This window comes from Schistocerca piceifrons, chromosome 3 (assembly GCF_021461385.2).
Source record: "Schistocerca piceifrons isolate TAMUIC-IGC-003096 chromosome 3, iqSchPice1.1, whole genome shotgun sequence".
Taxonomy (NCBI): Eukaryota; Metazoa; Arthropoda; class Insecta; order Orthoptera; family Acrididae; genus Schistocerca; species Schistocerca piceifrons.
In genome coordinates, this window is record NC_060140.1 from 879,212,025 (window position 1) to 879,239,159 (window position 27,135).

Here is a 27,135-nt window from a genome sequence, read left to right on the forward strand (position 1 = left end):
ATATCTTGGCCTTCCTCTGCAATTTTTACTCAATACACTGCCCTCCAGTACTAAACTGATGTTTCATTGATGTCGAAGAATGTGTCCTATCGACCAGTCCCTGATATTAGTCAAGATGTGCCACAAATTTACCGGGTGATCAAAAAGTATAAATTTGAAAACTTAATAAACCACGGAATAATGTAGATAGAGAGGTAAAAATTGACACACATACTTGGAATGACATGGGGTTTTATTAGAACAAAAGAAAGTATTGCTAGACGCGTGAAAGATCTCTTGCGCGCGTCGTTTGGTGATGATCGTGTGCTCAGCCGCCACTTTCGTCATGCTTGGCCTCCCAGGTCCCCAGCCCTCAGTCCGTGCGATTATTGGCTTTGGGGTAACCTGAAGTCGCAAGTGTATCGTGATCGACCGACATCTCTAGGGATGCTGAAAGACAACATCAGACGCCAATTTCTCACCATAACTCCGGACATGCTTTACAGTGCTGTTCACAACATTATTCCTCGACTACAGCTATTGTTGAGGAATGATGGTGGACACATTGACCATTTCCTGTAAAGAACATCATCTTTGCTTTGTCTTACTTTGTTATGCTGATTATTGCTGTTCTGATCAGATGAAGCGCCATCTGTCGGACATTTTTTGAACGTTTGTATTTTTTTGGTTCTAATAAAACCCCATGTCATTCCAAGTACGTTTGTCAATTTGTACCTCTCTATCTACATTATTCCGTGATTTATTCAGTTTTCAAATTTATACTGACTTTTTGATCACCCGGTATTTTGTCCCCAATTCTTTTCAGTACCTCCTCATTAGTTACGTCACCTATCCATCTTATCACCAAATTTTTTTCTGTAGCACCACTTTTCTAAGGGTTCTATTCCCTTTTTGCCTGAACTGCTTATCGTCCACGTTTCATTTCCGAACACTGTTACATTCAAGACAAATAAGTTTTATTTAAACGCCGCTTACACAGATTGTTCATTATTAGCACCCCAGAGATCGACGAGATGCTGTACAGCGCCAGATTTGCACCTGGTGGACAAACTTGGAAATATTTTTTTATTTATTTATTTTTTTTTTTTCAGTGTAAATCGATTCCGCATTAGCGCACAAATGTATCTACCAAGTTTGGCTTCCAAACGATAGTTGCATCCCGACGTCCGTCAGTAGCTGCACTTTAATTACAACCATCGGCCATGTTTCGTTTCCGCAGCCTGGGTGTATCTACCCGGTAGCCGTGCAGCGTCCCGTCGTGTGGTCGGTGACCCGCGGCGCAGGGTTGACGGCCGGGGATCGATAGCCAGCCCTCAGGGCCGCTGCAGCCGAGGCGGCGGCACAAGCGGCTCAGCTGCCGCCCGCCGGCCCGGGCACACACTCTGTTCTCCCACACTGTGGGTCTGCGCAAGGAGTAGAAGCTGTCCTACTAGACGCTGCTAAATCTGCGATAAAGAATAACGCAGTTTCTATGTAGTGTAGATGTTAAAAAGGTCGCGCATCGGAACTATCACCGTTCTGAGACGTCGTGTTTCATTCTCTGGCCACAGAAGGGCACACATTTTCGGACACTGCGAGACCCAAAACATAGTATAATACACTGCAGCTCTACAAAGTATTAAGCAGTTGTGCATGTAGTAGGTGCAGCATGTGGGCTATAAACCACTGAAGTGATCTGAGGCACTGCTAGGGATGTCTAGAAGTTAGGCTCTGATCGGTCGCTAAATGGAAACCACTGTGAAAATCCGATGAAGTTTTGCACAGAAGTGTTGGGCAGTGTCTCCAATATGACCGTAGATCGCATCACGTTGCACCTTGTAGTACTGAACGCTCCGTGAGCGCGTAAAGACGCCTAGAAAATAGTGTCTCCCACCAAGTACGAGTACCTGCTGAGAGATTTCGCCTGATTTCATGCAACTCCACATGACGTAACTGTCATGCATTCCCCCCTTCATGAGTACTCTCGACCGCACACGGCAGGAGGAATGAAGGCGTTCCTGCAGCGTTTTCGATGGGAAGTGTTTGAACACCCTCTGATTTTCATCTCTGTTCACACGAACCGCTGACTATGGAGACAAAATTCTGTCACAGAAAACGAGCTGCAGACCAGCGTAGTGTTCGCGGAAAGCACAGGCGGCTGCCTACTTTGAAGAGTGTACTGGAAAATTGGTACAAAGCTCCTACAAATGTCTAAGTATTTCATTCTGGTTTCCAATTCACGACCGATCAAAACTTATTTCCTGGAGACCCCTTATGTGTTTCAGATGTTGCCTAAGCTACTGTTTTATGTGGCTGTAGGATGGATGTTAGTCTGAATATTTTTCTTCGCCACAATTCGCTCCTAACATTTCACTGATGTCAGATCAGACGGAAGTAGTGGATACATCATAAATATCAGTAGGCACGCTGCCTTGTGGGGGAGGGGGGGGGGGGGGGAGAGGTCGGAGACAGTGGTTCACTTGTAAACAATTTTTTTATTATTATTATGCAGGGTCGTCGTGCACATTTTTTCTGGTGTTCTGGCAAATATTTGCAATTCTGTATTTGCAGTACGTAGCTGGAGTAAGCCCAAAGAAATACTGCTCATCACATGTTTCATGCGACGCCCAGGATCAACGTAAAGTGTCGGGTTGTTTCTTGTTACAAACAAAATGATTTTCGAAGCGGAATTTTGCGGGTCAGTTCGATACAGCGGGCCAAGATTAGTCTAGTGCGATATTTATTTTAGCGATATGGTATTAACAGAGATAGTAAAAGAGGAGTATAATCAGCACGCCAGCCGTGGCTAAGTAGCGCTTCCTTAAGTCATGTGTTAAAACAGACAGGTGACAGATTCAATATTTTCGAGCCAAGTCTGCGAGTGGTCGGCAAATCCCTCCGCTCCCAAGCTTAAAACAAAATTTGCGTGGTGTTCTGGTCCCGCGAAAGCTTTTAAACACCCAACTCCAGAGAACTAGAGGACGATGCGTGCTATGCCGAACCAGCACCCACTACCAGATACCACAGGGAACGACTGGACGTGGAGAAGCGATTGTGGCACGTCTGTGTGGTGGCTGCCGCAAGTGAATTAACGCCCCAGGCCTTCCCAGTGTCCAGCGTTTGTACAGCCTCAGTTTTCTTGTTATTTTTATCACACTGGGAAAGAGCCCGCATAGTAATCCTTCGGTGTGAATTGCCTATTTTGACCGTGAACATTCCGTGAACGACAAACGCAGATATGCATACAACGTGACGATGCATGTTTATTTTTTATAATAAATCTTAACAAGTTCAGGAAACAAAGAATAGTCGCGAGACTTGATGTGCGCAATCCATTTATTGACGCGTAACTGCAGTTTCTGCTCTCTGTACTTTACCTTACATTTATGATTGGTTCGTTGGGAAGAAATAAAGCGTGGTGAGAATGGCTTGGATCGCCGTGTGAGAAAAGGCTTGAGGTTTACGCTGTTGATGCTACATACCGAAGTGGCTGGGCATCTAAAAAGTTTCCGCACAGAGAAAAGCAAAAGCCAGACACAAAACGCAACGGAAGCTCAAGTGGTCTATAAAGAGCCTTACGACTACAGAAATGTCCGGCGTACAGCGTATGAAATTGGGAATTGCTTACCACCTCACCTAGAGACAGATAGATAAACGTATGGTATTGCAGGTCGACCCTTTGAAACTGCATCCGTGGTTCTCCAGAACTTTCCACCACACAAAAGAAACAAGCAGATATAAATACGATTAGTTGCTGTATTATTATTACCAGAAAGAGACTTTCATTTATGCTATGTTGCGTCTCAATGTGTCTGGAAAAGCTGTGTAACATAAGACATTTTCATTCCATTTATCGAGTTCATTATGGAGCACGTAGAGTCCAACGGGAACTAAAGAACGACAAGAGATACATACGGAGAACTGTATACAGTATTGCGCTCTATGAATAACTACAGACTAATGATAAATGCAAAACCACAACCGCTGTTCACGTGCTAGTTCTTCAGTTTCACCAGGAGAAGTTTTGCTGTCCGGCAACTTTCAATGAAATAAATTGCAGACGGCGCTGCACCTGGAGCTATTGCTTCACATTTTCTAGAGAGTAAGTCTGTGCAAGTTGTGCCTGCCTTCCAGAAAACTGCTGAACTCAAAATCTGTTGCTAATTTTCTGCCACTGTCTATGCAACAGAACCCCCCAAAATTGCTGAAACTTTTCAAAGCAGCAATTTTGCTTCGCTAGTTCGTGTAATTCTTTGTATTGTCTTCATAGACCATACGGGTTGCAACAGCGTCCTCAAGTCATCTGCACGTTAACTTACCTGAAACCGTGCAGTCTTATCGTTCGGAAAACTCTTGGCGGAATTTCATCTTTTGTGCCACTACGCTTACGTCAGCGAATATACATTTACAGGTGTATTCAATAGAAATCATCGAATGCCTTTACAAAAAAAACTATGCAACAGCAAGCAAATTATATATACAGGTCGCAGAAAAAGCCGAAAAAATGTCATACGAAAAGCATGCGTTCCACATAACATAAGAAGCACATCTTTATCAGCCAGCCTCAAAAGTCACAATTAAAAAGCAAAGCAGCGGAGACCTCATCTCAGGATACTTCCCGATGCTCAGTCCATACTCCGGTGTTGATTACAGCAAGGAAAGAGACGCAGGGCCACATCTGTTTAGACGGTTCAAAGGGGCGAATAATTCTGATCGTTTACGAATCTTTCGAGCCTGTTTCTATAGCATCGCTTTTTATTCTGGAATTCCTTTTTCAGTAGAGTCTCCGATTCCGTTGTCTTTCGATTTAGATTCATCTGTTTTCTGATACAGGATTGTGAAAGTCAGGCCCGCTAAATTAAAGGATTAAATATATAACTGTTAATGTAAAAAAAAAGGTTCAATTATTACCTTATAAGTGAAACTAAGTAGTTCTTACACAGGTCTGCAGACTTTCGTGATCTTTGTCACTGATGACAAACCCCTCTCTAGCGGAGAGATCGAAACGTCGGGCAGCGAAGAAGTTTAAGAGGAATCTGATGCGGTCTATCGTCTCAGAAGTTCTACCATCTGAGCAGTTTCGTTAGGTTGCAACAACGTACCTTTGTGGAGCACAATGAAAATAATGGGCGTCCCAAAGTAGATTTAGAAATTAGTCCTTTAATTTAGTAACTGAAGAAACGTATGTATTTGCGCAATTGATAGGAAATAAATGGAAAATAGACCACATATTAAATGAAAATATTTTGTTCCTTTTTTATGTCACCCAAACATGAATAATATTAATTTATTTTGGCCTTGCATAATGAAGTTCAGAACATTTAAATGATTCCGTAACGAAATTTTCACTCTACAGCAGCAGGTTAAAACTGTGTGGCGGACCAAGACCCTAACTCGGGACCTTTGCCTTTCGCGGGCAAAGGTCCTGACTTCGAGTCTCAGTCCGGCACACAGTTTTAATCTGACAGGAAGTTTCATTTAAATGTCTGTTTGTATCTACCGTAAACGAAACACCAGCTACTCTAGTGGGTACTTCATTATGTTCTCAGTGCTTTTATTTTGCATAAAACAGATAACGATTGCAGCAGTTGTCAAGAAAAAGTTTTATCGTTAGGTTTATTACGTAAATCAACCATATTCGGTGATGAGTTAAAGTTGCTTTGCAGTTCCACTTTCGTGTGTACCAGTGGGCTAAAACTATTCTGTGGCTATGAGCACTATGGGACTTAATATCTGTGGTCATCAGTCCCCTAGAACTTAGAACTACTTAAACCTAACTAACCTGAGGACATCACACACATCCATGCCCGAGGCAGGATTCGAACCTGCGACCGTAGCAGTCGCGCGGTTCCGGACTGAGCGCCTAGAACCGCTAGACCACCGCGGCCGGCAAAACTGTTCTGTAATCAGTGGTTCTTACACTGCATTGTTCCTTCAGTAGACGAAAAAAATAAAACATTTCTTTCTATAGTGGCATCAACTGCTGGAGATCGTTTATCGTATAGAGAGTATGGATCAGAAGCTAAAAGTTAGTTTTGGATGTCCAAACAGGTTGAGAATACATTTTTCTTCTTTAAGTGCTGCGAATGATCGTGTAAGACGTTTTCCATGTTTGAACTGCAACCATATCGCCTTTCACAGCATCCAACGAAGACGATAAGATCATATGTTGCAATATTGGGCATAAAAGTGCAAGCTGAACACAACCGAACATACGGTAGTATGTGATGTCTGAAAGACAGTGTGTGCTCGTTCAGACAAAAGGAAATGTCCTCGATGCTCGTTCCTCACGTACGATGCTGCCTGGTGAGCTTACCTCCTGACCATTTTAACTCTGTGGGTGTTGTAAAATATTGTAGTACGTACTTTCGAGTGCAGTTTAGGTAGCTTTGATCGGTTATGTCTTGTGAACATCCGTGTTCTTAGCAGAGCAATCATAGTCTTTCGCTACTATCGACGATTGACATTTTACTCCTAGTCTTCCCGCAGGATTAAAAGGGGGGCGCGATGTCGTGGTCGGTGAGTCGGGAAGCAGCGAGAGATGGTCCCCGCGCCAGTGCAAGCAGAACGCAAACGCCAGAAGGAGCAGGCTGAGGAAGTGCTACGTACCCGGAACCACGTGGCCACCTGCGCCGCCGTCCCAGCAACAGACAAAACAAATGAACACGTTAGACAAACCACACCAAACAACACAACACACACACCAGGGCGCCCGCCACCACTCCGCACTGGCATCTCCGTTCAAAGGGGTCAGCTCTCTGACACGATAACCGACGCAAGGCAGCGGCGAGACACACCGACGGCTTGACAGCCTGCACAGGAAAAGCGCAGTCCACGTTTCATTTAACCGACAATCATCTAATGGCGTAGTCTAGCCTGCCTTGGTTCTGCACCTCTTTTCCTATCCCTAGGAACTGCACATCTCAGCTTTTGTGTCTGAACTGGTACTTCCTTCAGAAGGATGAACCATTTAGCATTGAACTTCTGTGGAAGACATGGAGAACGAACGCCCAGTCGGCTACGACCAAGTGCGGCGCCTGTGAGATCAAGCTAGAATGGTTAGAAAGACATCCTTTGTGAATAAGCCCAGATCCAAGACGTGCTTTTCTGTACCTTTGAAAATGTATAAGGTGCAAATAAGTGTGCCACTGATGTAACAGTACCGAATCGAGAAGCTATAAGGAGTCGCTGATTTCTGGACACGAAAAAGAAAAGAAGAAACTGTTCTCCATCTTTCCTGTCTATCAAACGGTGTATTTTTCTTGTTATGCACTAGATCTTGGTAGTTTTCCAACTTTTCTCATTTTCATTTAATTACCTCGATTCTTTTAGCCTTCTGTGTCTTTCTTCGTCTTTTTACCTCCGTGGGCTTTTCTGTCTTATACGTATCGTAGTCCGCAAAGTCTTATCAATATCGAAATAAAGTCTGTATGTGGTCTCCAATTCGACGTCGAATATAACCGCCGAGGCGCCGGTCTGTGCTACATGTCAGGTTCCCACGTGAAAATGCCTCATTTATTTGTCGGGCTTCATTTTTTTTTCTTGTTAATATCTGGCAGTTTGGGTATACCCATATTTCTTCCACGTTCCTTGCATAATATAATCCAGAATCGGTGCATTTTATTTCAAACTTTAGAATCGATAAAAGTGGATAGCTTGGTCCACAGCGCATTCCCTCGGAATATTTTTTAACTGCTACTGGTTTTTTTCCCGCTACGCAGAAGAGTAGTATTCAAAAAGTTCTCTCTCCAATCCGTTCTTATTACCTTTTAGGCAGTTAGCCTCAGTTAGTGCACTTCACAGGCACTCCATGTAATTTTTTTTCTCCATGTAATTTTTCTTCGGTTCTGGTGTTTTTAGACTGCACGCTTTATGTGCCAATGTTTATAGCTTTTAAATAATGCACTATAATTCTTATCACCTTTTAGGCACTTGACCTCTGTTAGGACACTTCACAGACACTCCATGTAAATTTTTTCCTCCATGTAATATTTTTAGTGCTGGTGTTCTGTAGAATGCACGCTTTATGTGCCAATGTTTGTTTATAGCTTTTAAATAATGCTCTATAAACTTCGAAGAATTTCTTGACTAGCTCATCGCCATGTTTCTTCTTGTGTACGGCCTTCCTTTGCAAGTGAACGCATTAAAAGTGCTGTAAACTGTATTAGCTGTTTTACAACGACAGAACTAAAGCATTTTCATTAATTTTACAGTTCGACAACATTACACGTCACCGCTCTGTAACACGGTGCTCACTTTACGCGTGTGGCGCCAGCAGATGGGAGTCGGCTAGCCAGTGTGGTTTGAGCGGCGGGCACCCTGCGGCTACTGAACTGCTACAACTGCTCAACTAACTGACTGTCCGCCGGCTACACGAGGCGGCGCAACACAAACAAACGCAACACAACACAGCGCGCTCGCCAGCAACAGACAAACACAAAACACATCAGCGCTGCAAATCAAAAGTGGCGCAGAAGCGTGCCAGCTAAGCCGTCGGTTCCCGTAAAGACTGCTTCAATGCGAGGACCACTGAAAGCGCCCTCGCTTTAATGATGTGCTGGACGGTGCGTATTGTGAAGCAGTAATTCCCATTCCGATGAAAACGAAAAGCACTACAGAATGTGACAGCTAGTGTGTGTGTGTGTGTGTGTGTGTGTGTGTGTGTGGGAAAAGTAACACAGGTTGATATATTTTCTTCTAATGTGGGTGACAGCTAGTGTGTGTGTGTGTGTGTGTGTGTGTGTGTGTGTGTGACATTTGTCTTATGCAATGGAGATCTGGAGATAACGTGATAAACACATATTGAATACTAATTGAACAGTGCATAACAATCGCATCCATGCGCTGTTTTAAGCTCAGAAACAAATATGGCACTTTCACTCAGTCGATGTATCACTGCCGATGTGACATGTAATCGTTAGAGTTTTAGCGAACTTGACTGTGGTTAATAACAACTACTATTTCAATTAAATGACATTAGCTTGGCAAAGCTATTTATTTGTGCCGTTAGCGAATCAGGAGTTTTTATTAATTAACCTGCCGGCCGGGGTGGCCGAACGGTTTCCAGGCGCTACAGTCTGGAACCGCGTGATCGCTAAGGTCGCAGGTTCGAATCCTGCCTCGGGCGTGGATGTGTGTGATGTCCTTAGGTTAGTTAGGTTTAAGTACTTCTACGTTCTAGGGGACTGATGACCTCAGAAGTTGAGTCCCATAGTGCTCAGAGCCATTTGAACCATTTGATTAATGAACCAACAAACGCTGCCGTCAAGCTGAAGGCTGGTTTGAATAATACCATGCTTTACCAGGCACCGTCCTATGGCAGTATCCGTGTCTTTAAAAAAAATAAAAAATAAAAAAAAGTCTCCAAGCACTATGGGACTTAACATCTGAGGTCATCAGCCCCCTAGACTTAGAACTACTCAAACCTAACTAATCTAAGGGCATCACACACATCCATGCCCGAGGCAGGATTCGAACTTGCGACCGTGGCAGCAGCGCGGTTCCGGACTTAAGCACCTAGAACTGCTCGGCCACAGCGGCCAGTTGACCGTGTCTTCCTCTGACCTTTTAACGAACTTTCAGCAAGTTGTAGAGAGACTTTTGAATTTCTGTAGCGATGCTGCTTGGCATTTTTCAAATACGCAAATTATTTCCAGAGACAAAAGAGGCGATATGTGACAAAAAGAAATCCAGAAATCCCAGGACTGACCGGGGATTGAACCTCGAACCTTCGGATTTGTAGTCAGACACGTAGCCAGCGAGCCATCTTTATTTATTAACACTCCTTCCGATGTGAGCGGCATGTGGTTTATTCATTTACCCCTTCAGGCATTTTCCACAATGACGCGACATGCAAGGGATGAGTGGCTCAAACTTAAATCATGTATTCGACCGCGCGTCTGATTTATGTAGCTCCACTACAGTTCATAAGCAAACTTTAAGGGGTAGTCAAATGTAAACGAGACAGATGGAAAAAGTACGTAAACTGTTTATTACTTCAAAAGTATTGCCATAACTGTTAATACGTTTATCCCACAGTGGGACAAACCTTCATGGAAAAACGTTTGCGGGTGCCTACGGAACCATGATTGTACCCAGACGTGCATTTCTTCCTCCGAAGCAAATCGACGGTCACAAACGTCTTTTTTCAGGCTTCCAAAAATATGGAAATCGCTTGGGGAGAGATCGGGCCCACATATTGCCAGAGTTGTTTGGATGGGGGAGCCGTTACACATCCCCCGTACAGCCCCGATCTCTCCCTATCCGATTTCCTTATATTTGGAGCCCTGAAGACAAAATGTCCACACCTGGCTACAATCATCATTGCGTAGGTAACCGCTAACGTTTTTCCTTGAAGGCACCAACCGTCTTGTCTCACACTGGAATAAATGTATTAACCGTTATGTAGATTACTTTTGAAATAATGAACAATTTACGTACTTTTTACCACCTGTATCGTTTTCATTTGACTGTCCCTTATAATTTCCATTGATATGAAAATAGGTACAGTAATAACAAAATTCATCTCCCGGTACGGTATACAATCCAGAAGTTTCTACTTGAACTGGAAGTTTTGGTCACCACTGCCTCGCAACTTCTGTTACGTTACTTGCGCCGCACACTGGCCAGGCACTGAAGCGAGGATACGACGTTCGTGTTTCTCCAGCGCTACAGTCTGCACCACGACTTAGTGCAGTCCAGTGCCATTCTTGAGTGACCTTTCCATTGGACATTATTTCGCATTGATTGGTGGTCCATGCAATTCAGTGCCGTTTATTCCTGTTCACAAGTCTTATGCAGCTGTTACAACATGGCACATGTGTGTTTTTAAATCCAAATATGTAGCATTCTGGTGCCAAACCACAAAGTTATCTTGTCTCGGTGTTCACGATGGAAAAGACTAAATCACGTTCTGGTAGTAATTCCAATCTGTCGGCAAACTGTACTGGAAGGGCACGTTTGCCATCAGCAATATCTGTGCTTTACTATTATTTATCACCAAATGTTATTTTAAGACAATACTAGTAACCATATGCTGCGTTATAGCACTGAAGCGAAAATAACCAATGTGCGAATCACACTGAGGTGACAAACATCATAGGATAGGTACGCACGTACGCAGATGGCGGTAGTATCGCATACGCAAGGTATAAACGGGCAGTGTATTGTCGGAGACGTCATTTGTACTCAGGTGAGTCATGTGAAATGTTTTCGATGTGATTTTGGCCTCACGACGGGAGTTAACAGACTTTGAACGCAGAATGGTTGTTGGAGCTGGACGTACGGGGCATTCCACATCGAAAATCGTTAAGGTATTCAATATTCCGAGATTCACAGTATCGAGAGTGTGCTGCGAATGCCAGATTTCAGACACCTGTCACTATGGACAACACAGTGGTCGACGGCTTCGTTTAACGGCCGAGGGCAGCAGCGTTTGCGGCGAATTCTCAGAGCTAACAAGCTAACAGACAAGACTAGCAACACTGCGTGAAATAACCGCAGAAGTAAATCTGGGGCGTGCGACGAGCGCATCTGTCAGGACAGTGCGGCCAAATCTGGCGTTAAATGGCTATGGTAGAAGACGACCGGCGCGAGTGCTTTTGTGACCGATCGGTTGGACCCTAGAGACTGGTCAGATGATGGTAGGGTGCGAGTGTGGCGCAGACCACACGAAACCGTGGACCCAAGTTGTCAAGAAGGCACTGTGCAAGCTGGTGGTGGCTCTATGATGGTGTGGGCCGTGCTTACGTGGAACGGACTAGGTCATCTGGCCCAATTGAACCGATAATTGGTTGGAAATGGTATGTTCGGCTACTTGGAGGCCATTTTCAGCCATTCATAAACTTCATGTTCCCGAACAGCTCCGTCACGTCATCGGGTCACAAATGTTTGCGAGTGGTTTGAAGAATATTCTGGGCAATTCGGCCACCCAGATCGCCTGACATGAATTCCGTCGAGTATTTATGAGACATAATTGAGAAGACAGTTCGTTCACAGAATTTTGCACCAGCAACATTTTCGTGATTATGGATGGCTACAGACACAGCGTGGCTCAGTATTTGTGCAAGGGACTTCCAAATACTTGCTGAGTCCATGCCACGTCGAGCATATCCCATGACTTTTTTGCCACCTCGGTGTATGTTCGCGTGAATAAATAAATATTTAAGTGCAGCTAACAGTGACTGCAACATGTCCTTCTAGTACATGTTCGATGTGAGGCATAGTGTACCAATAGCCCCTGTTGGAAAGAGAGTTCGTGTACTCAACAACAAACTTTTGACTGTGTCGAGTGTAATGTCGTAGTATGTGTGTTGTGGAAGTGCGAGTTGTGTTGAATTCAGCATCGCTTGCGATAAGCATTGTGCAAAAAAAAAAAAGCATATAACAACAATACAGGTGAAGCTGGTGAGTTGTGACTTAATGTTACATCTGTTTGCCAAAGTTATTGAAATATATTCGTGATATTCACTGGTGGTGTTGCACAAGCTCTTTTTGGCAATTTACTAGCTTGCGTTGCTTTTTACTGTTATACTTAATCCTTCTAAAATAACTTATAGGTAATTTTTCAATGGAAGTGACGTAGAAGGAAATACATTCCTTAATTTTTAGCAGCACCTGAAATGTTCCGTAATGTTCAAGTAAAGCATTACTTGGCTCCGCTGATGTAAAGCTCCTGACAGCAGGTCCGCTTGTCAGCTACGGTATGCGATAAGGAAATTTAAATGTGGTTCTTATCGATTTATTTATTTAGCTATACATTTAATGGGTGTACAAACCATACACTCCTGTGTGCATGACGGGCGGAAACGTCTACAACACACAGTTCCTTTGTTATCTGCTGCCAGCGTTTACGCTGACGATCACAGAGATGACTGAGGCCATTAAACGTCGGAAAATATGGATTGCATCCCTTCGCCATCCACCACACCTGTAAAACTCTGTTCCGCAGTATCCTCAAAATCCTGGCCCAAGTCCCCTTGATTTCGCCTCCCCCTAAAATTCTTCGACATCTGGTTTTTGGAAATGCTCTTCCAAACGAATCCCTTATTGGTTCATTCAATTTCTCTCTCTTCTCAACGATATTAAACACCCACGCACATCTTATGCTGTAAATCCTGTAACTAGAAACCTCTTAACTTGTGATTCTTGAAATTTTTCCGGCTTGAACCGTACTGCACTAAGTTTCGGGATTGCAGCCGGATGACGTGAACTTCTTACCACGATATTTCTGCGGAGAACCATTCACCATCTTAGGGTTAAGTGTTTTGTGCTGTTGATTGCTAGTTCGCGTCGCTGACTTTATACCAAAAAATTGGCGCGGAGAGGCATGTGCAACGGCAGCAGTTATGTGAGTGACATCTGTCGAGTCTCGCGCCCTCTTCGAGTACCGCTCCATCTATGGCGCGCAAGCGCAGGCGCAATGTGATACTGCGTGCTCGCTCTCTGTCGGAATGCGGGCTTATGGAGTTAAAATTCATATGTTATATTAATAAAAGTAATTGTCGCTAGACGTGTAAGCAGCCATGAAGTGTTTACTTTCTGCGGATATCAAAGAAATTACCGGCTGCCACACCTTATCCAGTTGAAAGCACTTTCCTCCACCTAATTTTTATTCAACAGTGAATATCTTGACGGTGTTGCCAAGGGTAGGTCTCTTTCGTCTTTGGTAGCAAACTTTTTTATGGGAGACTTCGAGAAGAAGGCATTTGATTCGGCAGAAGTTGAACCAAACTTTTTCTGCCGATGTGTAATTTGGCCCCACAGCGAAGAACAACTATCCGCTGTCTGGATCATCTGGATTCAACACGCGAGAATATCAAGTTTACGATGGAAGTGTCTCTAGATGTCTTGGTCAGTCGGAAAGTGGATTCACCATTGAGGCATTCCGTTTACTGTAAGTCCACACATACAGATTCAATTTGCAGGCGCCGAGCTGCCACCACCCATCACAAACTATGGGCCTCGTTCGAACGTTGGTGCACCGGGCACATGTTGTGTCTGATGGAGACAGTCTTGCAAAGGAGCTGGAACACCTACAATCTGTGTTCAAGGATGATGGATATTCTCTACATCAGATCTGCATAGCTTTAAGGAGGGCGAAACGTGACTACCCACAAGATCAAGAGAAGGAGCGGCGTTCCTACCATGTGTCGACAATATTTCGTTGAAATTAGGCAAAATCTTAAGGAAACATCATATCAAAGTAATCTTCTGCTCACGTACAAAGACGCTAGTTCTTCTCAATTCGGTAAACGACGTTTTGGGGATTGCGGAGGCCTGGAATCTCCAGAATATCTTGCCAATGTGACAAAGGCAACGCACGCAGTGCATCAGAGTGCGTGAAAGGTGCGTTGAACATGATAGCCACACGCGCCTTTCGCAGTCCAGCAAGTCAGCCATAGCCGAGCATTGTGCCTCACAAGACATTCCATAGATTATTCCCTCACGGAAATCTTGGCCTCGACAAGATCATTTTGGGACTCAGTTGTTAAGGAATCGGTGGAAATACGTTTGGCAGAAAATCTTATTTATCGTGATGGCGGCTTTCAACTGGATAAGGCGTGGGACCCGATAATAATAATAATGGCGTGTGACGAGGGCCTCCCGTCGGGTAGACCGCTCGCCTGGTATAAGTCTTTCGATTTGACGCCACTGCGGCGACTTGCGCGTCGATGGGGATGCGATGATGATGATTAGGACAACACAGCACCCAGTCTCTGAGCGGAGAAAATCTCCGACCCAGCCGGGAATCGAACCCGGGCCCTTAGGATTTACAGTCTGTCGCGCTGACCACTCAGCTACCGGGGGCGGACGTGGGGCCTGATGATTTCTTTGATACCTACGAATGACTAGTGAGACGTCTAGCGGCAGTTAATGTTATTAATCTGAAATCTGTATTTTAAGTAAGCAAGCCCGCATTCCGACAGAGAGCGCGCATCACCGTAAAGCAAGCACCTGCGCGGCATGGAGCAATATTGTAATAGGGCGCGAAACTCGACACAAGTCGCTCATGCAGTGGCTGCCGTTGCGCATGCGTCTGATCCCTAATTTTTGGTATAAAGTCAGCGATGCGAACTAACAGTCTCCAGTACTAAACACTCACCCAAAATGGCTGGATGGTTTTCAGCCGAAATATCGTGGTAAGAAGTCGACGTCATCCGGGCGCAGTCCTGAAGCTTTATGAAATAGCTGTTAACTTATCATCAGCCTTCTCATTTCTAAATAAAATACGCTGTCATTGTCCCGATCTTTCGCCTACACCCCTCCAACCAAGCGAGGTGATGCAGTGGCTAACCGACTGGGCTCCTTTCGGGAGGACTATGGTTTAGATTTGTCTGGCCATCCGGATTTAGATTTTCTGTAAATCATTTTAGGTAAAGCCCATGATGGTTTCTTTAGAAAGGATATCACTTACCGTGCCACATTCCGAGCTTGTATTTCGCTCGTACTGAACTCGTCGTTCAAGGGGGGGTTAGAAGTAATCCCCATTCCTTGTTTCCTTCGACCCTATCCCTCCAAATCCTCTCTCAGCGAAACTTCAACAGTTGCTCACCCGAAAATCTAGGAAATAAAAGGTGTGTTTTTTAAGTAAGTACCGTTTTGAAACTAAAAAAAGTCGTGCTAAGATATCTCAATTTTGTTTTTACATGAAAGCCTGTACCTTAATCTACGCACTGACGCCATTACAGTCTTATTCTTCCTTGTTTACGTTGTGTACTGAGTGTTTTAAGATGTCTCCGATAATCATGAGTCCCGCCGACTGTGACGTACGGGGTGTTATAAGATTTCTTAGTGCTAAAGGCCTAAAAGCGATCGATATTCATCGTGAGATCTGTGCAGTTTACGGAGAAAATATTATGAGTGATGGAATGGTAAGAAAGTGGGTGAGAGCATTTAAAGATGGCCGCACAAATTTGCTTGATGAACAACGGAGTGGGCGTCCTTCGGTCGTTAATGAAAGTTTTGTGCAGGAAGTGGACAATAAGGTGAGAGAAAACGGACACTTTACGATTCCCTCCTTGCGGGATGACTTTCCTAATGTTTCTCGTAGTGTTTTGTATGGCGTTGTGACCGAGCACTCGATTTACCGAAAATTGTGCGCGCGTTGGGTACCGAAAATGTTGACGGATGTGTACAAAACCAAACGTTTAGACAGTGCATTGACTTTCCTTGAGCGGTACCACGACGGTGATGATTTCTTAAACCAGATTGTTACGGGCGATGAAACATGGGTGGCCTACGTCACACAAGAATCAAAGCAACAGTAAATGGAAGTAGAACGAGGGGCATCGTTTTGCTGCAAGACAATGTCCGTCCGCATGTGGCGAATCAGACCAAAGATCTCATCACATTTTTTCGATGGCAAACTCTAGATCATCCTCCGTACAGCCCCGATCTTGCGCCCAGTGACTACCATCTGTTCCTGCACTTGAAAAAACACCTGGGCGGTCAGCGTCTTCAAGACAATGACGAAGTCAAAACAGTGGTGATGCAGTGGTTAAGTCAGGCGGCAGACTTCTATGAGGAGGGTATTAAAAAACTGATACAACGTTATGACAAGTGCCTCAATATTGAGGGAAATTATGTAGAAAAGTAGATTAAGGTAGAGGCTTTCATGTAAGTGTAAAATTATTGAGATATCTTAGCACATCTTTTTTAATTTCAAAACGGTACTTACTTAAAAAAACACGCCTCGTACTTCACATTGGGTGGCCTACTCCTCACCATACTCTTCATCACTGCTCCCCTCTCTTACGCATTTTTTATTTTGAGTCCTCTCCATGACTGTGACTCTTAACTTCATCTATCTAGAGTCTAGACGTACCTGAACGCCAGGAGACTAAAGGTCTCCTATTCGTCCAAGTTAGTGACTTATTTTTTTTCATTTGTGGCTGGGAGACTGTTATTACAGTACACGATGAAAGTACCCACTCCAAGCTGACGGGAAAGAGCGCAGCTCGTCTTTTGAAAGACATCGCTCTTGACGGGCCGACAAGAAACTGAAACGAATAAACCGATAAGAAGCACACTTGCGAGGGCCGCGGCGTGCGGCGTACCTTGGGCAGGGCGGCGAGGCACTGCTGCTTGACGTCCCAGACGAGCTGGTCCCTGGGGAACTGCAGGCACTTCTGCACGTTGAGCTCGGGCACGTGCACGCGCACCAGCAGGTAGCCCTCGTCCGCCGCCTGCTGCTGCTGGGCCGCCGCGGGCCCGCCCCCGGGGCCGGCGCCGCCCCCGGGGGCAGGGGCTACGGGCACGGGCGGGGGCGACGCCGTGGGTGCCGGCAGCGCCACGGCCACGGGCACCGCCGCCGCCAGCGGCACCGGCGAGCACGCGCCGCCCCCAGCGCTGCCGCCGCCGCAAGCCGAGCCGCCGTCCTCCATCACAGCTTCACATCTGCGGACAAACGACGCACTCACCAACACGTTGTAGGGAAGCAGCATACTCACGCCTTAAAAAATTCACAGCAGTCTTTCCATTGTGTGCCAGCCAGTCCGCCGTAACTAGCTCTGACGTCATAAATATTGCGCAATACTTTAAAATGAACAACCTGAAACGTTTCTAGCATGTCAGGAGTAATACAAAATCAATATGTGTTGGATATCAGTTCAATAACTTTAACCATTTTCAAAATTTGGATGTTTTTCTGTAAAAATCATTGGCGCAACAGAAAAGAGCTAGAAACTTAAAAATTTATATTTACATTCCTTTTGCATAACAATTTAGTAGAAACAGTTTTCTGGATCTCACAAATTAAAATTTTAGTTGTAATTCATGATTTTCTGGTTTTTGTCTTAGAAATTAAGGAAGCAAGTTGATTAAGTAGGCGAATAAATAAAGCTAGGATGTTTAAATTTAAGTAGAAGGGAGATCCGCTATAATCATAAAAATGTGAGAAGTTTCAACAGAATAACTATAAAACTATAGCTATACCGTATCTCCAAAGAGCAAGTTCAGAGCTCGTCTATTGCGTGTAGTGTAATTAAATTAATTCTCTCGACCAAAATATTTGACTTAGCCACGACAGACTTTTATTATTATTACTTACCTGTGTGCTGATTGCACATTTAAATTGAGAGCTTCATCGGCCATCAGCAAAGGAAGCAATGATTTATTCGATAACTTAAAGTGGTGCATTACTAGCCCAGCGGCTAGTTGGGAGAGCAGATTTGATCAGGCATTCCCTTAGCCGTCCGCACCGCGGCTTTATATGTAAGAAAGCTGCGTGAAAAACGAAGGCCCCAGTTCTCTCCAGACGCTGATTAGCGCACCACCTGTGCCGGGAGTCGCGCCGCGTCGGTATCGTTGATATAAACAGCCTCGGATGCAGTAATAAGTTACTCGGCATACGCGTAACCATGAAATCGTTTCCGAGTGAAGTATTAATTCTGGGATGACTTTAATTATCTATCTTCAGTTTGCGTATGTCGTATTTTCACGTGCCGCCGCAGGACAGACATTCTACCATTATTTGGCTGGCTCTGAGCACTATGGGACTTAACATCTATGGTCATCAGTCCCCTAGAACTTAGAACTACTTAAACTTAACTAACCTAAGGACATCACACATCACCCAGTCATCACGAGGCAGAGAAAATCCCTGACCCCGCCGGGAATCGAACCCGGGAACCCGGGCGTGGGAAGCGAGAACGCTACCGCACGACCACGAGCTGCAGACTACCATTATTTAGCGTGGCGTTTGATAAACATTATCATCAAATTATGGCGAGCATTCACTTAAACATTTAATTTGAACAGTTATAGTGGCATCAGTGCGTGCATTAGACTCTGAACTGCTCTGGTAGTTGGATTGTGTGGATTCTTTTTGGTCTGTGACTTTCAGAATACAGTGAACATTTTAGAGAGAAAGGTTTTTGATTATGAACCCCAGACAATCTCCTAATTCCTCAGAGCTATAAGCTGTAGCTATAAATGTATTTCTCAGATGAAGTGGGCACTAGGAATTCTAATTACAGGCTTCACGTTTTGCTAATCACTTTCTGGTTGCCAATATTGTAGTTAGAGAGCCAGTGTTGAGAACGGCAAGCAGCATTAAATATATAATAGGAACATTAACGATTATTCCACCCGCCGCCCCACAACGTCCACACATCGACTTTGCTAAAGAACTGCATCGTGAATTCTCCAAAGGCCGCCCTGTAAACGGTGTCATTAGTTCTCCAGAAGCAGCTGTGACTGACAAAAATAGTGAAGCGTCCAGAAGAGACGTCAGATGTCATTCACACACCAGCACGGCGGGTTTGTACGACATGCGTTGAGCAGTTCTCTTAGGTTGTTCGCAGATGATGCTGTAATTTACCGTCTAGTAAGGTCATCCGAAGACCAGTATCAGTTGCAAAGCGATTTAGAAAAGATTGCTGTATGGTGTGGCAGGTGGCAGTTGACGCTAAATAACGAAAAGTGTGAGGTGATCCACATGAGTTCCAAAAGAAATCCGTTGGAATTCGATTACTCGATAAATAGTACAATTCTCAAGGCTGTCAATTCAACTAAGTATCTGGGTGTTAAAATTACGAACAACTTCAGTTGGAAAGACCACACAGATAATATTGTGCGGAAGGTGAGCCAAAGGTTTCGTTTCATGGGCAGGACACTTAGAAGATGCAACAAGTCCACTAAAGAGACAGCTTACACTACACTCCTTCGTCCTCTGTTAGAATATTGCTGCGCGGTGTGGGATCCTTACCAGGTGGGATTGACGGAGGACATCGAAAGGGTGCAAAAAAGGGCAGCTCGTTTTGTATTATCACGTAACAGGGGAGAGAGTGTGGCAGACATGATACGCGAGTTGGGATGGAAGTCATTAAAGCAAAGACGTTTTTCGTCGCGGCGAGATCTATTTACGAAATTTCAGTCACCAACTCTCTTTTCCGAATGCGAAAATATTTTGTTGAGCCCAACCTACATAGATAGGAATGATCATCAAAATAAAATAAGAGAAATCAGAGCTCGAACAGAAAGGTTTAGGTGTTCGTTTTTCCCGCGCGCTGTTCGGGAGTGGAATGGTAGGGAGATAGTATGATTGTGGTTCGATGAACCCTCTGCCAAGCACTTAAATGTGAATTGCAGAGTAAACATGTAGATGTAGATGTAAAAAACTAAAGGAACATTTTTTTCTGAAAGCAGGTTGGTCACATTCCGGATTCCAATAATTCATTTCATTCTCCACCCTTTTGGCTACAAAATCCTAATTTCCAACATACTCTCCGTTCAATGGGACGGCCTTACGCCACCTTGCTGGGAGGCCTCTAAGCCCGCATTGTATCACTCTACTGGTCGATGTCGGAGCCAACATCTTGCTGGATCATCCGCGTACTGCTTCCCCCACAGGGCATCCTTCATTGGGCCAAATAGATTGAAAGTGCGAACGAGATCCGGGCTGTTTGGTGGATGAGGAAGAGCAGCCAATAAAGTTTTCTGAGCTCCTCGCGGGTACGCAGATTTGAGTGAGGCCTCGCTTCGTCACGGAGAAGTTATGTTGCATTTTTTGTGGCGACCAATGCCCTGAGACTCTTTCTTCAATTTTTTTCTTCACCTTGAGGGGTGAACAGTAAAACAGAAGTGATTTCTGGCGTTCCCCAAGGTAGTGTTATAGGCCCTTCGTTGTTCCTTATCTATATAAACGATTTGGCAGACAATCTGAGCAGCCGTCTTCGGTTGTTTGCAGATGACGCTGTCGTTTATCGACTAATAAAGTCATTAGAAGATCAAAACAAACTGCAAAACGCTTTATAAGAAATATCGGAATGGTGCGAAAGTGGCAGTTGACCTTAAATAACGAAAAGTGTGAGGTCATCCACATGAGTGCTAAAAGGAACGCGTTAAACCTCGGTTGCACGATAAATCAGTCTAATCTAAAAGCCGTAAATTCAACTAAATACGTAGGTATTACAATTACGAACAATTTAAATTGGAAGGAACACATAGAAAATCTTGTGGGGAAGGCTAACCAAAGACTGCGTTTTATTGGCAGAACACTTAGAAACTGTAACAGACCTACCAAGGAGACTGCCTACACTTCGCTTGTCCGTCCTCTTTTAGAATACTGTTGCGCGGCTTGAGATCCTTACCAGGTAGGACTGACTGAGTGCATCGAAAAAGTTCAAAGAAAGGCAGCACGTTTTGTATTAGCGCGAAATATGGGAGACAGTGTCACAGAAATGATACAGGATTTGAGCTGGACATCATTAAAAGAAAGGGGTTTTTCGTTGCGACGAAATCTTCTCACGAAATTCCAATCACCAACTTTCTCCTCCGAATGCGAAATTATTTTGTTGACACCGACGTACATAGGGAGGAACGATCACCAAGATAAAATAAGGGCAGAAGACAGTCACCATGACTTCACCGGCTGAGGCTGTGGCTTTGTTGAGCTTTTGCTTCGGAGGAGATGTGGTGCAGAGCCACTCCATGGATTGGCGTTTTGTTTCCGTCTCGAAGTGATGAACCGATGTTTCATCGCCTGTGATGAAGTTTGACAAAAAAAGGTCACGATCAGCCTTCTAAAGCGCAAGCAATTCCTCAAAGATGGTCCTTCGTTGCTCTTTATGTTCTTCTCTTAGCCCAGCGGGCACACAGCTTCGAGTACACCAATGGTGGAAGAGTGCGCCAGCACTACCAAGAAGACGTCCAGTTGTGGAGCGACGTTTGCGATCCGTCGGTCACCTCCAATGAGTTCCAACATGCAGCAGTCAGCTCTGTGCGGCCAGCCGTTACGCGCGAGATCGACCTTGTAATAGTGACAAGACGCCTCGCCCAACGGCTCTCCGTGTTTTTGTTCACTGCCAGGTCTTCGTATGCATTCGGCAAGTGCCTATGAATATCTGTGATGCTCCGGTTTTCCGCCAAAAGAGACCCAAATGACAGCTTTGTGCTTGGAACACTCCAGCATTACAGATGCTGGTATGGAGCCGCCGCCGCCGCCTATGGGAACTTCATGAAACTGTAGGGGCCAAAGCAGAACTACTCCACGTTGTTCTACAACAGATTCCGCACTTTTTTGTACCGAAATTCTGGTACCGAGCGCCGCGGGTTTCGAATCCGTGCAATACGACATGGACCTCGAATACAACTTGAGGTCTAGATCCAGTCGTCGCGCCGTAAGCCGTGGCGGCGCGCGCGCTCCTGGCTTGGGTATAATGTGAGGGCGCCACGGTGGAGCACGTGGTCCCAGCGGCCAATAGCAACGTGCTCTATCAGGTATTTAAACGCCTGCCTCTCGCTCAGCAGGCCACACCTATAAGTCCCTCATCCGCCCTATCCTTTGTTATGCCCATCCGGCTTGGATCTCCGCCCCCCCTACCTTTTATAAATCCCTCCAAATCCTTGAACGTCATGCTCTCCGCCTCGCCTATCGCATCCGTCTCCCCTCCCCCACGCGGATCCTGTACAATCTCATCCCCTTCCCCCACCTCCTCCTTTTCCTTGAAAGGATACGGATCCTGTACACCTCCCGCAAACTCGATCCTCCTCACCCGCTCATCTCCCCGATCCTCTCCCATCCCCGCCCGCTGCCGCGCCTGTATTCGCACGTCCAACCCGGTCTCCATCTCTCCACCCTCCTTACCCTCTCCCAAGGTGGCTTCCGCCAGCTCCCCCTCCCTGATGATGTCCTCCTCCCCTCCATCTACCCCTCCTATCAGCTTTGACCCTGCCCCACCCCCCACTTCCGGTGTCCTTTCCTTTAGGCACCCTCCCTCCCTTCTCTTCCCATCCCTTCTCTTTCCTTTTCCCCCCGTCCCCTCCCTCCACCCCTCTTCCCCTGGGCTTCCCCTCCCCCTTCCTCCCTCCCCCCTATCTCCCCTGCCCGTGGCATCTCTGCTCTCCCCTCTCGCTCTCCCACGCCCCTTCCTCCTCCTCCACCTCCTCTCTTGGCAGGTCCCAGGACTTGTACACGCTCAGTGAACATTCGCGCGCCGGAGATCATCGCCATCTGTGTGTCGTGTGTGTGCCTCGATTTGTGTTTAGTGTTCTGTGACCGTCACGCATCAACTGTTCACGTGTGCCGTCGCCGTCATCCGTGTTCTGTGCGCCATGTCACCAAGTGTTTCCTGTTTTTTTTTCGAGTCCAGCGTGAACGGCTTCATGTTTATTGTTTTTTAAATCTCCTTTTTTTGCCCGCCGTTTTTACTGTAGTGTCTGTATCGCCCATATGTCTTGTTATTGTTCCGCTTAAGGCTGAAGAGCAGCGTACTATGCTGCTGACAGCCCGCCTGTATCAGGTGATGAAAATTACAATAAAGGGAAAAAAAAAAAAGCTCAGCAGGCACTCTGATATTCGCGTTAGTCTATCGACATCTCACCTACAGACAGCGTGTTTACTTGGTTTCCGTGTACGAGTGGACATCGTGGATTTGTGAGGTTTCGCTTGTAACCCCGTTGCTATTTGCGTGTTGTTGTTCGTTAGGTCTTGCTCGGTCGTCCGTCGTTGTTCGTGTCCGTCCTTCCCCGTTCGTTTTGCTTGTTCGCGGGGCGCTCCTGTTTGGTCCCGCCGCGCTTTCGTTCTCGGCAACACAACAGAAATCGTCCGAGAAAAAAATGTGTTGTACTGCTTTTTGAACGCCGTTTACCAATGCCTAGTGTTGCGATTCTCTGTGACAACTAGAGCGGCCATCGGAGTGCATTTGTATTATTTTTGTTTAATGCTGTTGCCAGGTCCAGTATGGAATATGCGGGGCGTGAATAGTGACAGATGTTAGGTGATCACTGTGAAGGACTCGGAGATGCCATAAACTCGTGTTAAACAGAGCTATCGCCATCTGACAGAGTTTGAAATGAGCGTCTTTGTGTGTCTCCATTTGGCAGGCTGGTCGAATCGTGCAGCATCCAGATTTGTCGAACATTCAGATGCGACAGTGGCCTGATGTTGGACAGCATGGGAATCTGAGGGCAAGCATACTAGTTGTCGCCGTTCCCGTCGACCACGTCCGGCCACCAGAAGGGAGGAAGAATAAGCAATTGACTCCCTGCACGTTCTGTGTCATCCAGGAGACTCGCAGCAGCTGGACTAGAGAATTATTGCCCCACGTGTGGGCTGCCGTTAACATCAAGAAAATGAACGGCTGCGTCTGGAGTGATGCCGTGACAGGAAGCATGGGCTGCTGATGAACGGAGTCGCACTGTGTCCAGCGATTCGCGGTTCACACTGCCGTAGATGATCATCACCGTCGAGTGTGGCGGCGACATGGGGAGAGACTCAATTCTGCCAACGTTTTGCAGATACACAGCCACGTTACTCCTGGCATCATGGTCGCGGCTGGTACTGATCGATGGAACTCTGATGGCGCAACAGTATGCCCGGACGTATTGTGTCTTCATGTGTTACCTTTCATGAAATACTACAGTGGTGCCATTTTTCAACAGGACAATACTCGTCCACGCATGGCACGTGTCTCTATGAACTGCCTGAGTGGCCACCAACGCTGCCAGATGTGCCTGCGATAGAACGTGTGTGTTTGTGGGGAGGGGGAGGGGGGGGCAGGATGTCAAGCACCAGTTCTGGACCAGCTTGCTCAGGAGAGGGTACAACGCCTTCATGACATTTTTCCCAAATGAATCAGTGCATGCCGGAAGCAGTGTAATTCATACTGTTAAGCGGACTCACTGCCGAGTTCTTCGTAAATTTGACATTATTTTGAAATCACTGAAATAACTTGACACACCCTCTCACCCGGTGAGATTTCATATCGTTTCTTTCTCCCCTTCTGGGTGCTTCACGTTTTTTTTAAGGCACTCTGCATTTTCTCACACACAAGCAATTTCTGCCAAGCGACCATCTTCAAGTCACGGGTTAGGCGGCCATCTTCAAGTCACGGATTAGCATTGTATCAAGTTGTAGGAAGGTCTTTTGGCGTCAAATAGTAACTGTTCTTAGTTGCAGTGTCAGTCACAAGTGCCACTCTTATACATTTTTCATCAGTCAAAAAATGGACTGTCCATTGCAGTGTTCAACATACTGTGTAGCCAAAATGGTATCAAATATTGAATGCTGTTCGTTTGTTTAGGATCTTTACGAAGTTGGGTTAACGGAAGATCAAAATGGCTCAAATGGCTCTGAGCACTATGGGACTTAACATCTATGGTCATCAGTCCCCTAGAACTTAGAACTACTTAAACCTAACTAACCTAAGGACATTACACAACACCCAGCCATCACGAGGCAGAGAAAATCACTGACCCCGCCGGGAATCGAACCCGGGCGTGGGATCCGAGAACGCTACCGCACGACCACGAGATGCGGGCGTTAACGGAAGAGATAGAGAAGATTCAAAGACGAGCAGACACCTTGTCATGTGTTCGTTTAGCGAGAGTATGAGCGTTTCCAAATTCTTCGACAAACTTCAGTGAGAGACGCTACAAGAAAGACGCTGCTGCACATCGCGGGGAGTCTTTCAACATTCCAAAAACTACGTTCCAAAACAAGACCAAAGCCAGGGATCTCTACGGTCTTTCTCCCCGTTTACCATCCCAGAATGGAACGGTAAATACGGAAATTAATGCTAAACAATACGTACTTTCTGCACACACCACACGGGCCTTGTGTATTACAAATGTAGGAACGCCGCTAGTAACTACTGTACATTAAAGCCAGAAACACCGAACAGCTGAAGTTTTTCCTTGTTTACTATTATAGCTCCAAGGAATTATCTACAATTTAAACACAATACAGCGCTGGTTTTCTGCTGCAGATCAAGCGGAAAATGAGGAGACGAAGCTTCCTTCTTCAATTCTGTAGGACACCTTTGAGAAGGAAGCAGTAGCAAGCAGCGAAGAGAACAAATGGTCTAAGCTGCCACTGGAACGAGATTCCCTTGCGACGCTGTGACCGCTCTGAACGAACGTCGCGCGGTGGCCTATAGGGAAATTAAAAACGACACAATTAAAAACATCTGCGAAATCTAAGTCTCTTCGTTTTGTCCTCTGCGAAGTGACACTGGTTGTGAAAAAAAGGCACATTACAGATAAACGTCCCGTCGATGACGAGGTCATTAGAACCAGAACATAACCTCTGAACGGACAGGAATAGGGAAGGAAATTGGCCGGGTTCTTTCCTAGGGAACCACTTAGGCATGCTGACTGTGAGTGGGTGGACAATACAGGCATGTCTTCGGCATTACTAATGTGCCGGTTACCGGCTGTTCGTTAGCGATGCCGTACGGAGCTCTGGCGTACGAATGGCTTCTGCCACCATTCCGTTACCAGTGTTTTCTGCCTGGTACCACCATTTCATGAATTTTGTTTTGAGTACCAGAGCGCTTAGCATGAAACCATTGATGCTACTGCAAGACAGACACCTAGTGGTACACCTGAGATACTGCTACGAATGTATCGCAGTGCATCGTAGCAGTCACTTACAGCGTTCAAAGTAACAGTCGGCGAGGAGATTGTGCTACGTGATCGCAGCAGATTGTAACATACTTTTTTTTTAATAATGGCCATATTGAAAAAAGAGACAGTGAAAAAGAGTATGTCCAAAGTTCCTGTTAACGTAAATTTTAATTTATACTACTGCTCTTATGAGTGGTTTCGAAATGAAACCACTAGGGCAGTATTTGGTTTTTATACGAAATTTATTTAATTTTAGGTTCATTTTTGCTTGTAATTTAGGACTACAATTTGTTTTAAACATTATGAGTTCAAGAAGTTTCGAGATATAGGATTTTGACTAGGAAAACTGTGAATCTGCTTTAAAATATATCACATGAAATGATGTGTGGTTGGAAACTGTGTGTCCTAGTTGTTCCAAAGTGAAATCATCTCCTTAAAACAATTGATTGTTTAATTTTTCCGAATTTCTTCTTGTATTCGTTGCTTTCTGTGATAATTAAGGCTACTTTTGTGAAAAATTTTAAAATTATATAATTTTTCATACTGTTGCGACTCAAAGCGTCGCAGAATTCCCGTAGCAACAGTGGTCATGTCGAGAGAGCACCTGGTGCCTATGTTTTTCAAGACACTGTTACCTCATCATAGGTTGTTCTCAGTGGATATCATTAATGACTCTTCTCCCTACCCAATTAACTCATCGTCTAGCAGATCCTCCTAAGGACCTGCGACGTACTGAGAGTGTAACGAGACGAGATTTTGACACATCTATTCACCTAAGACATTTATCTGGTCTGCCACAGCGGACCC

General features: G+C 45.4%; 2 protein-coding genes across 2 annotated transcripts in view; both read right to left on the minus strand.

Moving 5' to 3' along the window:
• LOC124789145 (SH3 and multiple ankyrin repeat domains protein 3) overlaps positions 1-27,135 on the minus strand; it is a 192,524-nt gene that overhangs the window by 107,441 nt on the left and 57,948 nt on the right. Inside the window, 2 exon segments of the mRNA XM_047256439.1 lie at positions 6,589-6,606; positions 17,037-17,376. Coding sequence (XP_047112395.1) covers positions 6,589-6,606; positions 17,037-17,376 — 358 coding nt within the window.
• LOC124789146 overlaps positions 17,300-27,135 on the minus strand; it is an 892,841-nt gene continuing 883,005 nt past the window's right edge. The window contains exon 9 of the mRNA XM_047256440.1: positions 17,300-17,376. The gene's annotated coding sequence lies outside the window, so the exon portion shown is untranslated. The remainder of the gene's footprint in view (positions 17,377-27,135) is intronic.